This window comes from Mytilus edulis, chromosome 13 (genome assembly GCF_963676685.1).
Source record: "Mytilus edulis chromosome 13, xbMytEdul2.2, whole genome shotgun sequence".
NCBI classification, from domain to species: domain Eukaryota; kingdom Metazoa; phylum Mollusca; class Bivalvia; order Mytilida; family Mytilidae; genus Mytilus; species Mytilus edulis.
This window is the reverse complement of record NC_092356.1, coordinates 17,348,496-17,365,825: the sequence shown is the minus strand read 5'-3', so window position 1 is coordinate 17,365,825 and position 17,330 is coordinate 17,348,496. Positions and strand designations below refer to the sequence as shown.

The window sequence follows — 17,330 nt, the reverse complement described above, 5'->3', positions numbered from 1 at the left end:
AAACATGCTGCTTGTTTTTTTTTCTTATATGATCGCTTATACAGAAAAAAATACATTGTAGTCAATATCGCCTTTTTGTTTTTACGTAAACCACGAATATGACTAGTTGTACCATTTATTGTCATGGCGTCACTGAAAAGAAAACTCCCTGTGAATTAGCTTGTCAATCGTGATGTATAATTAATATCCTTTGACATTTATGATTATAAAATTATCAAATTTGAGGTTTTTTATTATTGAAGGCTTGTCTTTGTTAGCCGGGGGCAGGTATGAAATCTTGTAAAATGTCTTTATTTTGTTCTGTATATTACTAAATATCGTTATTTTACTCCAAGTGATTGTTATTGAATATTCATACTTATGTAATTACTTTTGATTTATTAGATATTGAAGACAAACACCTGTTACAAAATGTTTAATAACGAATTCTCTTCAATCTTATTCTTTTCGTATTCAGGGGAAGTAACTCTAAAAATATAAAATTGATAAAGGAATCGACAGTGCAAGGGCTGTACGTTTAGCCAGTCAAGGTCGTTTAAACTTCCATCATCATCAGTGATTTTTTCTGTTTTTTTCTGTTATAGTAGAGGGATAGGGAAACCGAATTCATTTTTTCTTCTGATGATCAAAAAGCATCTTATTTCAATCATTCAATTTATCTTTTATTCACACACTGACGCTTTTTCTCTGTATAATCCATATACAATGTATATTTTCACAACCTGTAGCTTATGAATAACCTCTGTGACCTATATTTTAGTTACTTTTTTTTTTAACATATATGCATCACAATATATGCAAAGAATGGAAAAAAAAACTATAAATGTCCGTTAACACTCCCACACTGCCTTATATTGAAGACACGTATACGTTTTCGGTTCAATATATCATTAGTTTTTTACATAATAAGCAAGTACAATTTCCATAAATCAGTTCGTCAGCTAATTAGGTTGCATTCACACAGGTTTAAACTAGTTAAATCCAATGTTTAAATAATAAATGTAAAGGGGTGTCAAAGGGTTATTTTCTTCAGATTAAATGTTTAGGCAATTTGTATTTCTCGTTGTTTGAATTAATCCCCCCGATACATGCAAATTTATGGGCAAAAAAGTAAAAAATAGATAAAGAAAAAAGAATAGAAACTTTGATAATGGCCAAAAGGTAAAAGAATAGAGAAAATGGCTGAAAGAATAAGGAATTGGAGGTTCAGACCCTCATGCATTGGCAGTGGGAACGAGGACCGACTTTCCAGCACCGTTCTCACGCCACGAAGTACCGGAAGTACTGTGATTATGTACATCATGCTTGTAAATAGCATTAAATGATTTAGATATATATATGTATATATATATTATAGGTGTCCCTAGGAAAAAACATATTATTTCAATTCAATGACAAGAATCCGTCCATTGTATTTCCTCAAACTTACTTTGTTATATATAGTGCAATTGCTTGTAATTGACATTTAATCAACATGTCTCATTGACAAGAGAATGACATTTCTTACTAATTGATGTGTCGCTCATGTCAATTTGGCATAATATCACGTGACACCGTATAACAGGTTCCAAGTGTTCGTCCATTTCTAACAATCTTCCTTGAAAAATGTCCACGATGCTGAAAAAATTGGCAAAAGTTACTGAAATTCTTGTGATCGTCTGTTTAACAACTGTATATTGTTTTTGGAATGGAGCACCAATTAACACTTGTCTGTCGTCCGCAACTTTCCATACGAAAGTTTTAAATGAAACACACATGGGACAGTATCTTCCAATGAACAATTCTGAAATGAATTACACATTAACAGTTAGTAAACTGGAATACAAAAATTTAACTCTACCAAAAATGAAGCCAAAACAGGACTATATCAGAGGTAATGTATTCTTAGTTACCTCGTGATTTCGCGTGATTTCATTATATGGTTTAATAATTGTATAAGAAACATTATTTACAAAAGTGAAAGTTTTCTTTTATCTTAGATCATTGTTTTAAAAGTTAGCATTCGCTGGTCTTAATTATAAACTAAATGTTAATCAAAATTTTTTTCAAATCAATAATGAGTTTCTACCCAAGGAACAGATTTCCGTAGCTGAATTTAGTAAAACATCTCGGAATTTATAATCCAAATGTCCTTCAACTTCGTACTATATTTGACTTTTTTAAACTTTTTTGAAACGAGTATCTTTAATGTGTCTTTTGTATACGAAACACACGCCAGGAGTACAAAATGTTAAGCCTTTTACATGCATCTTGGTGAGTTTATTGATATAATGACCTAAGCCTCTATTGGCTAATGGAAGAAAAGCGGACATATCGTAACGTTATGGGATGATAAAAGTCTGAATTTAGTATATGGAAGACGATTACAAGTAATACAAATGGTAAACAAGACCCTGCAGACTTTTTATTTAAATTGTCACCGTTAAATGTCGTTTCTTGAGCTTTAGATGCAGCAATAATACGATTCCATGGGTTTATATCTAGTTTAATTTCAGATATCGCGATACGAATAGTGTTCTTATCATACATTGAAAATATTTTAAAGTGCTGTATTGTATTCTTAATTGATTTTCAAATGTGAAAAGAAATTATATTAGTAGCATTTTCTGTCATGTCTGTTTTCTCCGACTTATGCGTCTGAGTATCTCCCATGGTTTCCACTACCACTCTTTTTTGCAGTTGTGTAATATTAGGTATACATTGTACTAAAAGTCTTTATTCTCCGTCTTAAGTAATGAGAGTCCGGCGAATCTACAAGTAAAATGATATAATTGTCAACATAAAGTCGTATTTTATTGTTCCTAACATTTGTTATTTATTGGTGACATTTCCCCCCTGAAGGAGGTTCATGGTGGGGTTTACAAAATAGAAAATAATGTGTAAAATAACAGAGTATTATTCGGGTTAGTACAAACAAATGTACCGATCTCAAATGTCACCCGAATAAGGATCTAGATGGGGTTAACAAAATAGAGAATATTGTGCTAAATAACAGAGTATTATTCGGGTTAGTACCGATCTCAAGTTTCACCAGTCACGGTACTGCTACCTCATATACATGCACAATATATGATCATGTCTGTACATAGAAACCTGGAGAAATTCCACAGAAGTAGCTTTCGGGCTTATGTCTCTCAATTTATACCACTGAATTGTGACTTAAAATATCAAATCTTAAAGTTAATTTTTGAATGATTTGGTCAAACTCTGTGAATTCGTTAAATAGAGAAGTCTTAGACATAAGATATTTCAAAAGAGTCAATTGTTTGCCATAAGTAAATCTATGTAAAAAATGTATACATACACTTGTATTTGGGCTTCTGAATACCATGTCATGCAACATTAAACAAAATATTAAATATGCAAGAGTACCAATGCAAACACCATGACATTTTGACAAAATATTAACATTGACCCTTTGACAAAAATATATATTTCAGAAAAGTTGAACCACACACTTTATCTGAAAAATTTTCATTGGAAATATAACATTTTGACGAACACTAATTTTGATCATTGAGAAACCCAATATTTCCTTCACAATAGAACGTGATTTTACAGAGTCATCTTCCTTTAGTATTAAAAATGTATGTACCACCTTATAAATTAGGTTCTAGGTAGTAAATTAGCCGTCTGGCAGGAAGAATAAGTTTAGTAAAAATAATTATAATTATAAATCATGCGTTTTTGTCTGCTAATAATCTATCATAAATTATTTTTCTCTTTCATCTAAGTTAATTATGCAAATAGACCGAACTTAACGTTACATCAAACAGAATCGTCGTGGCCCCTCTACAATGGAAATGTTGATGGTTTTATAAATGGTTCTATGTTCTAATGAAAAGAGGCAAACCCGGAAGCCTTTGTTATTTATCAATTTCCGGGAATCGCACCTCCTGAAGTCATTTTATCTTTTCTTTTATAGTATAGTAATTATATTCAATTATTATCAGTGGAGCGCGAAAAGAACCACCAATCTTCGGTAAAAGAATGGATAACAACTGTCATATTTGACGAAACGCGCGTCTGGCGTAAATATTAAATTTTGATCCTGGTATCTTTGATGAGTTTATTTGCCACCACTGGGTCGATGCCATTGCTGGTGAGAGATTTATTTCCCTGAGGATATCACCAGCCCAGTAGTCAGCACTTCTGTGTTGAATTGAGTCATCATTGATATGTTCATAATTATAAATTAACTGTTAACAAAACTTTTAATTTTTAAAAAACTAAGGCTTTTCTAGCTCAGGAATAGATTACCTTAGCTGTATTTGGCAAAACTTTATAAGGAATTTTTGGCCCTCATTGCTCTTCAACTTTGTACATGTACTTTATTTGGCCTTTTAAACATTTTTTATTAGAGCGTCACTGATGAGATTTTTTTAGACGAAATATGCGTCTGGCGTAAATATAAAATATTGATCTTATGATGGATGAGTTTAATCTTGACTTTGTATAGGCATTTTATTATGTAGAAACGCACTATTCTCTTTAATTTATGTTTTTCTTAATTTTCTCTTAAACTATTTCTTTGGGGTTTCTTTGCTCCTTTTAAACCATCATTCTTTATTCTGTAATACGAATAAAGACTTGCATGTATCATCCTAATCTTTTGTGTATCTCATCTTATAGTTACATGCACTATTGTTAAATTTCATGGACAAATACAAAATTGAGACATTTAATCAATCTCAAAGGCTACTAAAAGAACGTTTGCTGTATTCACATTTGTATAGCATTTTCAATTTCATATATTGATTAAGTCCTACAGTTTTGATGACATGACCTATTCATGAGATGTTGTAAATTTAAACGGATGCATGTATATAAACATGTACCTTTTTTTATAATCCTAAAATTTGCCACATTAGCAATTTGATCTAAATTTCCATAAATATGAACGTGCAAACTGATAGACGTCCTCATGATAACCAAACCCCACCAAGCAACAGTTTTAAACAAATAAAACGAAATCTTATATAACATGTTGCTTTGCTCAAAGTTATAAATACTATAGATAGTGGGAAAAAACATTTATTTAAAAAAAATATAATATAGGAAGGACATTCACCATCAAATTACATTTTAACAAACCTACGATAAAATTGGTTCATTAAGCACTCTCTACGGAATTTAGGATTTCTAAATGTCTGAACAACATCCTGCGTTTCCGATGCAAACTATGTATTGAGTTCGATACAGTTTGAAAACAAAAATGCAGTTTATCGAGTAAAAGCTAAGACAGTGAAACGCCTAACATACCTTTAAAAATACTTTAACATAAACCCAAGAATTGTGGCAGTATTCAACAATACAAAAAGTAAAAGACTCCTTTTAAAAATGCAGGTCCTAGTACCAGATGGTCTACAGTTCAAAATAACACATAACAAACAAAACGTATGTAACGTTTGCAAAAACATGTTTAACGTTGTCTCTCAACAGCAACATGTGGCACTGTAAAATATTTTGATTTGATGTATAAAAAAGTCTCAGTTACTAGTTAAAGTCTGCTTTGTTCACATTCCAATTGTTTTACCAAGCAGGATCGTCTAACCCTTTCGGGGCATCTGAAATTGTTTGATTGTGTTATTGTTGGTCAGTCTTTAGTTGTCTTTGTTTTCTTGTGTTGTTTTTTCGTTTTGCGCTATGGCCTTGTCAGTTAAATTTTGATTTATATATATTCCTTTTGTATTTTCAGCGTTTATTTATAATCTTCTCGTTGTGACCTACTAGAGTTAACCTTACTAGATTGAATTTCCTAAATAATATTTTGTCATACAGAAACAAACATAATTGTTTAAAGTGGCATGCTTAACGACAATGACATTGTTAATACTCAGTTGAAAAAATGTTGACTTTAGAGGTTAACCGCAAAAGGCGTTCTTTACATTTTTAAAAACTATTTTTGTTGTTAGACAGTTCCTGGTTAATAAATAAATGTTCCCAAATTTTCAAATAGTATATTAAAAGTATAAAGCAAATACCGACCGAGCTCCAAGTTACGTTCCTGTAGGGGGAAGTCCATTTAATGTGACAAAATCAAATACCGCCCGAGCTCCAAGTTACGTTCTTGTAGGGGGAAGTCCATTTAATGGGACACAATCAAACGTTTCAACAAATGGAACAAACGAAAAACAATTGTCATATTCATGAATTTGTCAAGGCATTTTCCGTAGAGAAAAAATCGGGGATATAACCTTTGTTTATACCTTAATCTCCCACTTGTATGAACGTTGTCTTAATATTACTACCACTGAGGTTATCTTGGTCAGCAGATTGAACGTCGACGCGGATGTCAGCCAAGTAGCCAGTATTTTTGTAGTGGAAGTTCAAAGCCTAAAATTCAAGATACAAAATCCATTTATAAGGTGTTTTGTCTACACAGATACTACTCCAACAGAGCCATCAAGAAAAATGACTTATTTAAATTGACACTGCATAACATTTACGACTTACTTGCAACAGGTTTTCAAGATTTGAATCGTTTAGATACCAGAATAGTCGTCTGGTCTATTATTTATATTAATTTCTGACTTAGCGTGAATTCCAAAGGCGGTGAATGCATGCATAGGAGGAGAAGCTTTCTGTCGACGTAAAGTTTCAAAAACAAATTGAGGGAAACCAAATTAAATGAGAACAGGTGTGTCGACATGGTATGCATCTCTTTTTTTTGTTGTGAATTCCCTACCCGTCATGTGAATCCACATACAGTCAACTAATGTAAAGGAAACAATTGACACAATTACAAATAAAACATAATTCTAGTATATGGATTTTGGAAACTGTGAAAACATGACGCTTCGAATCGGTCAAACAAATTGTGATTGTGCCCGTAAGTTTCGATTTCTTTCTCGTAAATCTTTAACGCAGTTTTTGTTAACATTGCAATATAAGTGGACATTTTGGATAGCCGTTAAACCAGGTTCAACACACAATTGTTTTCATAAAATGTCATATACCATGTCAGAAATATGCCAGTTGGGATAAAAGATAATCCGTTTCTATGTATTTTGGCGTTTGTTTTTGTAGCAGTTCCTTGTTTCTGTTGTTCCATTGGTTTCCTGTTATAGTTAATGTGTTTCTCTCGATTTTGGTTTGTGACCCATATTTTGTTTTCACTTAACCGATTAAAGACGATTAAACAGTTGTATACTACTCTTGCCTTTATTTGGTGCAAAGATCGTCGACTCATGATGAACTGCGTATGGTGTAAGACAGTTCAAAATGAAAATTTTAGAGCAACTAGTTGTAAAGCTTCATGTCTTTGATAGAACAGTTATGTGCCAAAATTTTTATGACGATTGAACAGCGGTATTCTACTCTTTCCTTTATTTAGTGGAAAGATCGTCGGCTCATGATGAGCTCCATATGGTATAAGACAGTTCAAGATGAATTTCAGAACATTTAGTTGCAAAGCTCCATATCTGTGATAGAACAGTTATGTGTAAAAAAAATTATTCTGACGATTTATTGGAATGTGACAGATGACGGCTGTTGCAAATGACATCTTTTTGAAAATTAGTATCAGTTCAGTTTGTTTTTTAGTTTAAATTTAATGTTTATAGATTGGGGTGAATTATATCAAGTGATAAATATTAAATACTATTATTTAAAATGATGAATCTGTGTATCATTTATCATCTTTAGCCTTTATTTTTGAAATGAGGTTAATGGGGACCAGAATGCGCTTTTCTAGATTAATATCGTTTTAATCGATTGTGTATTTTTTTAAATTGGAAAAACCAATACTGACTTAATTAATTAGCATAATCTAGTGATCGCGTTGCATCTTCATACTTTACATTTATTTTTGTGGTAAATATGTTTACTTTTAAAAGAGTTGAAACGTATAATTGTGGTTTGTTCATACCAATCATCATGTAATTCATCAGGTTTATGTGGTTTTTTAAACATGAAATTGATGAGTTTTTGGTGACACCTTTTGATAATATGTGTTAAAAATTAAGTTTCTTATGAATAATAAAATATAAATCTCCCGACAAAACGAGATAGCACTTTTTAAAAAATATTGAATTTAGGGATAAGTCAATTTCCAAATTATTGCCCAAAATAATAGATAGAAATTTTTAAGGTACAGAAGAGACGTCAGACAAAGTTTACGGCATAAAAAAAAAGAGTTACGAATTGACCACACGTATTTACATGGAAAGGGAAATAACCGTGATTATCGTTGGAATCTTGACAAAATTTTATTCTAAGAACTTCTGTATGTGTTTTAATACAAAGATATTTGAATAATTATAATAAACGTTATAAAAATAATAATAGTAATGATAATTTATTATCGTTATGCATAGCTCTGATTCCTAGTAAAGGTTTGATTAAACTTTTGAGGTTTATCTCACGACTTCATCGTTTCTTTTTTTGTTTTGAATTGTTTAGTGGTTGGAACGTAATGTTGTCAATATTGCGGTATTTTTAACATAGACACAAAAGCGGGAGTGTTTGGCTAGTTTTAAAACAAGGTTCAACTCACCATTTTTCCTTAAGACAGGAATATAGCAGTTGTTATTAAATAATCCGCGTCTATGTATGTTGGCGTTTGGTTTTTGTTGCACTTCCGTGTTTCTGTTAACGTTGTGCCATTGTTTTTCTCTGATAGTTGAAGTTTTCCCCTCGGTTTTAGTTTGTCACCCGGATTTGTTTTTTCTGAATCGATACAGTACTTTTGAACAACGGTATTCTACTTTTGCCCTTATTTTTTTATAACGATCTTGGCTTAAAGTAAACATATTTTAGTGTGTAAATAAACAATGTGATTGAATAAAAGTTATAAAAACCCAACGTTATCCTCTCAAACTAATTACAATATCCAAATTTCAATGTGACAGCAATTTAATATCATAAGGTACAATTTGAATTTTTTTTATCTACAATAAAGACATTATGTTTAAGTAACAGTTTTCATATCTTTATCAACCAGTTGGATAAAAGCACAATTTATGATACAGCAATATTAATCAAAGAATCGTTTTGAATGTCGTATATACATATGCATATTTTTGAAAAGGATTTTTTTTCAACACTAATTTCGTCTGTACCACATAAAATAAGTTCTATGGAAAAAGCAACTAAATGCTGGATATTTTCAAAGAACTGATTTCAAAAATTTATATGGAGTACATTTGAATCACGAGGTCAAAAGACATTAATTGTCGAAAAGAGTTTGTGTTGCAACAAAATTGGAAGCGTTTAATGATAATCTAATCTATAGACGGTTAACTTTAAGCACATGACAAATTAGAGGTAACGGTTGTTTACCGATGGTCAATCCTCACTTCCGTGTTAAGCCACATGATGATGAATGACAACTAGCCCTTATATGTAAGCACTTAAAATAATTTCCCACAAATATTTATGAAATAAAGATAAGCAAATCTATTCTATACCAGAGTGAAATGAAAATAGTTTTGCCCACTGATATGACGATTTTTGAATATAAATCAGATTATGACAAAATTTAATGTTATATATATATATTATATGTGTATCCATGCATGGAAAATGGAATGTAAAATCACGTGATTGCAATAATAATAACCAATACATCAATCATGCTGAAATAAGACAATCCGATGACAAGCCTTCAAAACAAAAACGGTTACCTTTGACTTACCTGAAAGACCAAGCGTCCATAACAAATAACAACTGCGGAATATCACTTGAAATATGAAATCCAAATTCTCTTTGCCAAATTTAATTGCATTCAGTTTTTTGTATTATGCATTGACACTTGTCAGTGGATATCCAAATGGTGCACCTGAAAATTCTTGTGGAGATCCAACACCTATTCATCAAACTAGAATAAATGCAACGCACATTGGAATTTATTATCCACTGTCAATGGAAACTAGTGGGTATTCTTTGGAAACCAGTGGTGCCCAATATAGTGGTGCACGAGGATCTAGAATCAGAGGTATAGTGATTTAATTTGGTTTTTGAGATATTTCAAAATTAAAGGGTAAGGAAATAATCGTTGACAGTCTTTTGTAATCTCTGACAATAGTTTTTAATCTTTTCACACATTTTCAAAAAGTATAACATATTCATGTTGTTGTTCTTTTTTGGTCTCACGATTTCTTTCAATCAAGATGTTTACTAATTAACATCATCCTTAGTTATTTTAATCATTTGAGGAGCGCATGATTTAAAAGACTTAGCATTGGTAAGTCTTAAGCTTAAGGCATTTTGTTTGTCATTTCGTCGTTTTTCGTCACTATTTTGTCGGTTTCTCGTTGACTTTGATATGAGTTTTAATATCTTCTTTTGATATATACCCTTCTTATATCCAAAAACTTTGAATGGGTTTGTTTTATCTATCTTCGGTTTTAAGTTAATGTTGTGTTTTCTTATCTGAACAGTTGGTTGTCATTTGTCCCTTTTCCGTTTTATGTCAAGCCAGTTATATTTCGAATTGTCAGTTTGAATATTCCTTTTGTCATGTTGGTATATCTATTGCCGACGTAAATATGTTAAACATAATTGTAAAACTGTGTACATGTTATATGTGTATCAACTAGCTATATAGGAGTTCGGTTTTCATAGAACAATTCTTTAACAAACAAAAAATGGTTGTAATGGCTACCTTTTATTAAATTTAGTTTTCATTCCAGATTAGAATATTGTAATTTTCTGTTAAGCCAGTACTACTAACATCAATCTGTTTCATTCAAACATAACCTATTTGTACATTAATAACTCTTCAGTTGTTTACTTGGTGAATTTTTAAATGACGAACATTACCTAACCGCAACATTTATTTTATATGATAAATTGTATTCAATACATTAGTAAGTTCTGTCATTTTGAAAGATCGAAATTTTTCTTTCGGCATATCTTCTTTTCAAGAAATTTTTGTTTTATATCTTATATCGCGTCAATTCAGAAGACATTATTTCTTGTCATTAGGCCTAAACATACACGTTCTACATATATTCCTGTTTTTATTGGCATATAACCCTCGGTTAACTCGTTATACAGTAATGGCCCATCGTACATTTATTGCATATATACTGTTACGACAATTTATTGCAGTTCCCTTTCATAAAATGCAATAATCCATGCAGCATATATTACCATATATATGTTATGAAACATTTATCTGAGGACATTTGTTAGTGTATTGAAAGAGTATACATCACTTTTAATTATTTTCTTTGGCAATTAATTTGACAATTATGAGCATGTAGGTGTGTATCTATAAAGTGAACAAACATCTTTATATTCGTGGTTTATGTTCATATATTGTGACAGTTCTGTATTCTATATAAGATATAAAGAAAACATATGTTAATTACCTATATCGTACATTGTAAAATGTCAGGGAGAAATAAATATGATATGTTTAGCTTTGGTATATAACCAATGTTATTATTTTTAATTCGTTGTCACTAGTTTGTAATTTATGCATTAGAAAGGGGAAGATATCCTTGCTTTGGAGATGCAAAAAAAAAAAAAAAAACCCAAACAAGAGCAGTTTCAATCTATTTGATGTTATTGAAAACATCGTACTTTATGCTAATATATGTCTGTGTAAAACGTTACACAATATCTTATTCGTGACTGCAATATCCCTTTGAATGTATAACAAAACAGTTTTCTGATCTTTTGGTGGACTCCAAGATATGGAGACAGATGTTCTGGCTGTCTGCAATTGAAATAAAGAGTCGCTAGTATGCCATGTTGCAAGACTTATATGTATATAAAATATAAAATGTAAATTTAAAAATTGGTTTTTGAATTCTCAAAAACCTGCACTTCGATATTGAATTGCTGAACAAGCATGTTACCTTTTGAAACTGCATGAATAGATAGAAAAAATATAACAATTAAGTAATTAGAGCTTGAAATCGCCATCATAGTGTCGATAAAATAAACAAAAATTGTAAAGGAAACCAAAGTACAATGTTGAAGAGCATTTCGAAAGTTATTGCCAAACACAGATAAAATAATCTGTTCCGAGGGTAGACAATAGTCAAGGGTTTGTTAACATCATGACCACAACAATACCAATTCATGTGAACACAAACGTGCCGACTCCTGAAATAAACGTGGGATAAAACGGAAGTTTCAAGTAGATGCTATAAAGATATCAACATATTTTCAATTAGTAAAGTCAAGTGCACATTGTGTCTTTTTCTGTCATTTGTATTGTCTATATCACGCCTTGACAACTCCCTGCACACTGTTAGTCGGATTAAAATCTTTGATAATTCTTTCTCTCATTTGAGAGGTACAAGTTTCAGACCTTAGATACAGTATGCAAGTTGAAATTTAAACTATATAATGATCTGGTTAGTGTTAGCAGAATGATTCATACAGAGCGGACGAAAACATAAACAATAACGCATTTTTTTAAATAATTTTGTTTACAAAATATGGAAAAAATATGGTTCTAGTTACAAAGAATGTAGAATAATAACGACATATGAAGTATAATTTAAACTCATTTTTATTTAATAAAAAAATAACGTTTTTCATTAAGGCCTACTTATATAAATATAATTCTAACTTTGATTTTTTTTTTGTGTTTTCAGTAACCCTTCGAGCAGCACCTAACGATTATTTCCGTGGATTTTTCGTACAAGCAACAAGAAATGGTTTTCCATTGGAAGCCATCAACAGGCCTGCTTATGGAACATTTAGACCTTTAGATGACAATTCACAAGCAAGGAGATGCCGAGCTGCAGTAGGAGGTGTTGGTGGAATTACACACACAAACAACAGAGATAAAAATGTGGTTTCATTCGACTGGTATCCACCAGCAAGCTGCAACTTAGGAAATGTTCAATTTGTGTAAGTATGCATTACAGACAAAAGAAAGAATAAACATTGCGAGTGCTAGCTTTGAGTAAAAAAATGAAAATAGCACTTTAAAATTGCAAGCGTCGAAAGCGCTTCTCTAGGGTGCATTTCTTTCTAACACAAACGATGCAAACGACTAATCGCGCCCATGTTTTGATCATTTGTTTCTAATATACGTTTGCAAAGTTTACATAAACCTTGACAAACTATACAAACGCTAAAGATGCGTCTACAGCTTGTCGTTCGTCGTTTGTTAGTACAAACACTACATTTGTTTCTAACTTGAACTTGATTACACGATATATTTTGTCTACGTTTGTCAAAAGATTGTTCACCAACAACATGTGCATGCATAATTGAAAGTTCAAACAGGGTCAGTAAAGACTTTATTAAACGTTGTATTTGTTTCTACTTTCGTAGCGTTTCGAAAACAATAACAAACGCCACACAACGTTTACAAAATTTTGGTCAGAAAGAAATGTAGCCCAAGTAATTCAGATTTTAATACTAGTCATAACATATGAGCTGATATTGTGAATATGCCAACAAAATGATTCTAAGTTACAGAAGTTGAGTCCAAATTTTGTTATGGTGTTATAAAACTATGTGCTATCACAATCAATATTTAGATATTTTAACGTACATGGATGTTAAAACGTTTACTCACAAAATTAGAATCTAAAAATAATTAATAATCTTTTATTTTGAATATTGCCACAAAACTTACCATAGTTTTCGGACTAGTAATTTTTTTTAAGAAACCAGGTGTTTGATTTTTTTTCGCCAACTCGTTTCACCTAAATTAGATTGATCAATGGCGCTCAAGTCAAAACAGTTTGAAGGCCAATGTTTTATTAGAATGTTCCTAGTAAAAGGAAGATAACTCTTAATTAAAAGATATAATCATTTATAACAACTATATACACTTTGGTCAGATATATCATACTTTGTTTTCTCGGAAATGTTCTCAAAGATGTATTAGATAATTAGTGTAGTCATTTAAAATAGTGATCTGTAGTCATAACATGATTCAGCTAAGACAAATTAAACGTATGTCATGCAATTAAACTTTTTCTTAATGCTTTTTAAGCACGTATTAAGAAAAGTGTCGTCCTTTTTTCATACAATTATTTTTCTCGAACTAATCAAAACTGATCTACTATATCTGCAGTATCGATGATTCATCACTTATTTCATTTTTACGTTTGCATTGTTTAATCGCAAAATTATTTTATTTTGTTGTTCAACTGTATTTATTTGAAGAAGGCTTAATTGATATAAGTGTTTAAAAATATGTTTTAGTATTGACCTTATATTGTCAATATCTAATTATTTGTAGCAACTTGAGAATCATTGGATTGACATCTTGGACTCTATAATTTAAAATTTTCGAAAGTTCGACGTCATTATTGCAGTTCTTGTTCTATCTGATAAATGGCTTTTTGAACTACTAAAAGTGTTTATTCAAAACGTGATCTTTTAAATCAAGAAGCTTGAGGCAATGTAGAAATTTATAAACCATTTAACTGTGTGTATAAATACAAATGACATTCATGTTCAATATAAAAACAATAATTTTGGCATGTTTATGTATAAATTTATTAAAATTATAATCACAAATAAATTTGTTTTTTATTTGAAAGTTCCTTTTCTAACATGTTAATCTGGTTTTATAGACTGTTTTATATCGGCTGTTGTCTGCTTTATGGTCGGGTTGTTGTCGCTTTGATATATTCCCCATTTCCTTTCTCAATTTTATAATTTAATACACGTATTCGAAAATTTGATGTTAAAATTCCATTCAAACAGAGTCACGAATACATATATCTTAAACCAAATGACTAATTTTGATTTTAATATGTTTAATAAAAACTGAACAGTTAATATGTTAGTAGTTTAAGACTTTCGTCAAATTTCCAAACATTTTAACTGCGATAAAAAAAGTTAGTGCGTTTCAGACATTCAGCTTGCAGTTAATTCAGATCAGATCAATTGAATAATGGTCAAGCTGTTATGTAACTATTCAAGACATATTTTTGTAAACCCCATTGAATGAGAAACAGACATGATGATTTTTGGTTAAGAAATCGAACGTAAAGGTCAAATCATCTAAGGATAGACCAAACTATTTTGTGAATTATTTAACATGCAAACATTGATAGTTTCTACAAAGAAGTATATGAAATTATTTTAATCTTCAAAATTATTTGTTTGTAGCGCCACAGTTGTTAAACAATACAATGAATATTGGGTTGATGTAAGATCACCGAATGTAACAGGAGTCGGATTCCAAGGTAATTATTTGCTATATGAATGAAATGAATTAATATATTAAAACAAAGCAGCACATTTTACTGACTTGTAAATCCAATTTATTTTAAAAGGAAAAAACAGTTAAAAAAAACCGAAAATAGAAAAATTGATGTATATCCCATATTCTTTGTTTTTTTCGTTCTATTAACACATAGCCATTTGTACCAAAAAAATTATGGGCTAGAAATATTATATGTTAGTGAATCCTACACATACTATTATTGTATATTAAAAAGATAACATATCATATCTTTATCGAGTTACAAAATACATTATCAATGTTGACTGCTGCATTAATTCATTTCAATTATGTCAAATTGATTAAAAGGTATGTTGTTTCTTAGTTCCAAGCTTCAGATGTGGTAGCATCTTTTAGCGTGCACGTGCAATTATTAAAATGTATAGATCCTGATACATGTATATAGTGAGTTAAAAACGACGGGTTCAAGACTTCCTAATGATTTATACATCTTTTCCGAAGGCAGGAAGGGTAAATAATAAAATTGTGTTGCTGAAACAATTTCCTGTAATTCAGTACGACTATAATTTATCTTTTTAACATTTGTTTTTATAGGAGAGCGAGGAATTTTGTGTCAGCTATACAACGACCCATTCAACACGGGAATTCAACAGGAAGTAATCAGATTATTGTCCCAACAACAGCAACAACAAGGACAACAACAGGGACAACAACAACAAGCACGTACAGCTGGATAAATGAAGACTAAAGATGTATAGAAAATTTGGAAAATAAATAACGATAGTGTTTTAAAGACATATTACATAGATTAAATCGGATTAGAGTATTGGTTCTTTTATTGTAATGAAGTCTAAAATTGCATACATCTGCATCAGTGCTTTTGGATTTAATCTGAAAAAAATACCATTCTAAATATGATAGTCTTGATACCTGTAAAAATAACAATGTATGATCATAACTGTATAATATGAAGCTAGGGAAAAAAAATCGATTCAAATAATGTATATTTTATACCAAAAAAATGCGATTTTTGAGGAATTTTTCTATTGTTTTTGTTTTTATCATTATGAAATGACTAGTAATTTTATGTTATTGAAGTTTCTAAAATATACCACATACATGTATGCTACGTAAAGGCTTTTTCAAAACATGTGCGATAGATTTTTATGTTCACCATTTTGTTATTCAACTCTGATCACGGGGTCAAAATAACATTCTGGTTTGTTTGGTGATCACGTTGTCAAAAGTACATCACTGTTTCTTCGGTGAAAGCGTGATATAAGACTGATTCATACGATTCAATGATAAAATTTATCATAATGACGCAGGCAATTTTTATATTTATGAAGCATATTATTTACAAATGATGCAGACTTTTGATAGGAAGGGTATTATATTGTTTAAGTTTTAAAAGTACAAGTATTATACTTATTTGTGTTTCATTAAACACAATATTAGGTTGAAAAAATGTTTTATACGTATAAAATAAAACTTTAAACTTTAAAAATGTTTTTTAGTATATTAAAAATGTTCCGACCATGCCAACGTCTTATTTCATTTGACAATCATGTGTCTAAAAAAAGGGAGGCACAGTATACAAAAGGGATATTAAAACTCATATGTCGAAAATAAACTGACAATGATATGGTAAAAGAAAAAAAAGAAAATGATTTTAAGACAAACAAACATTTACAATACACAACAAAGAAAAACACGGACTGGGCAACTTGAACCCAACAAAACAACTTGGATGGAGAGTTTTCACGATGGAACTCATACCACATCTTCTCATATCTATATGTAGGACTCAAATCTATAATGGGTTCCAGATCTATGGCAGATTCCAAATCTATGGTAAATATGACATCGTGCCATCCCAAATCTATGGCAGATTTTTAAAAATCCAAATCTATGGCAGATTATTTAAAATTCTAATCTATAGCTAGTTTTGTAATTTCAAAATCTATTGGGGATTTTTGTTGTTTCCAGATTTGGTACACATGAAGAACAAGGCAGACAAGTACATATACAATCACTGACTTGTCATAAATGACTTGAAATGTTTGGCTACGAGAGCATGTCTATCAACATTGTGAAATAAAAATTCCATAATGGTCAACCAAATCGTTATGTTAATCATAACAATGTGTAAAATTGATATCCCATATTACAGAAATAAGGATTTAAATAATCTCATCCAGAAGACTTAGCA

The 17,330-nt window shown here is 30.8% G+C and overlaps 1 protein-coding gene across 3 annotated transcripts in view; it reads left to right on the top strand.

Annotated features, from left to right (window-relative positions):
- The window catches only part of LOC139502316 (putative defense protein 3), a 43,383-nt gene extending 26,724 nt beyond the window's left edge, over positions 1-16,659 (top strand). The window contains exons 1-4 of one of the 3 annotated variants that reach the window (XM_071291747.1): positions 1,536-1,873; positions 12,558-12,816; positions 15,043-15,119; positions 15,713-15,942. In XM_071291747.1, coding sequence (XP_071147848.1) covers positions 1,606-1,873; positions 12,558-12,816; positions 15,043-15,119; positions 15,713-15,855 — 747 coding nt within the window. In that variant the 5' untranslated portion in view covers positions 1,536-1,605 and the 3' untranslated portion in view covers positions 15,856-15,942. Of the gene's footprint in view, positions 1-1,535; positions 1,874-9,368; positions 9,938-12,557; positions 12,817-15,042; positions 15,120-15,712 lie in introns of those variants that run through there. The other 2 variants (XM_071291748.1, XM_071291749.1) reach the window with 2 other exon arrangements.
- Positions 16,660-17,330: the final 671 nt, after the last annotated feature.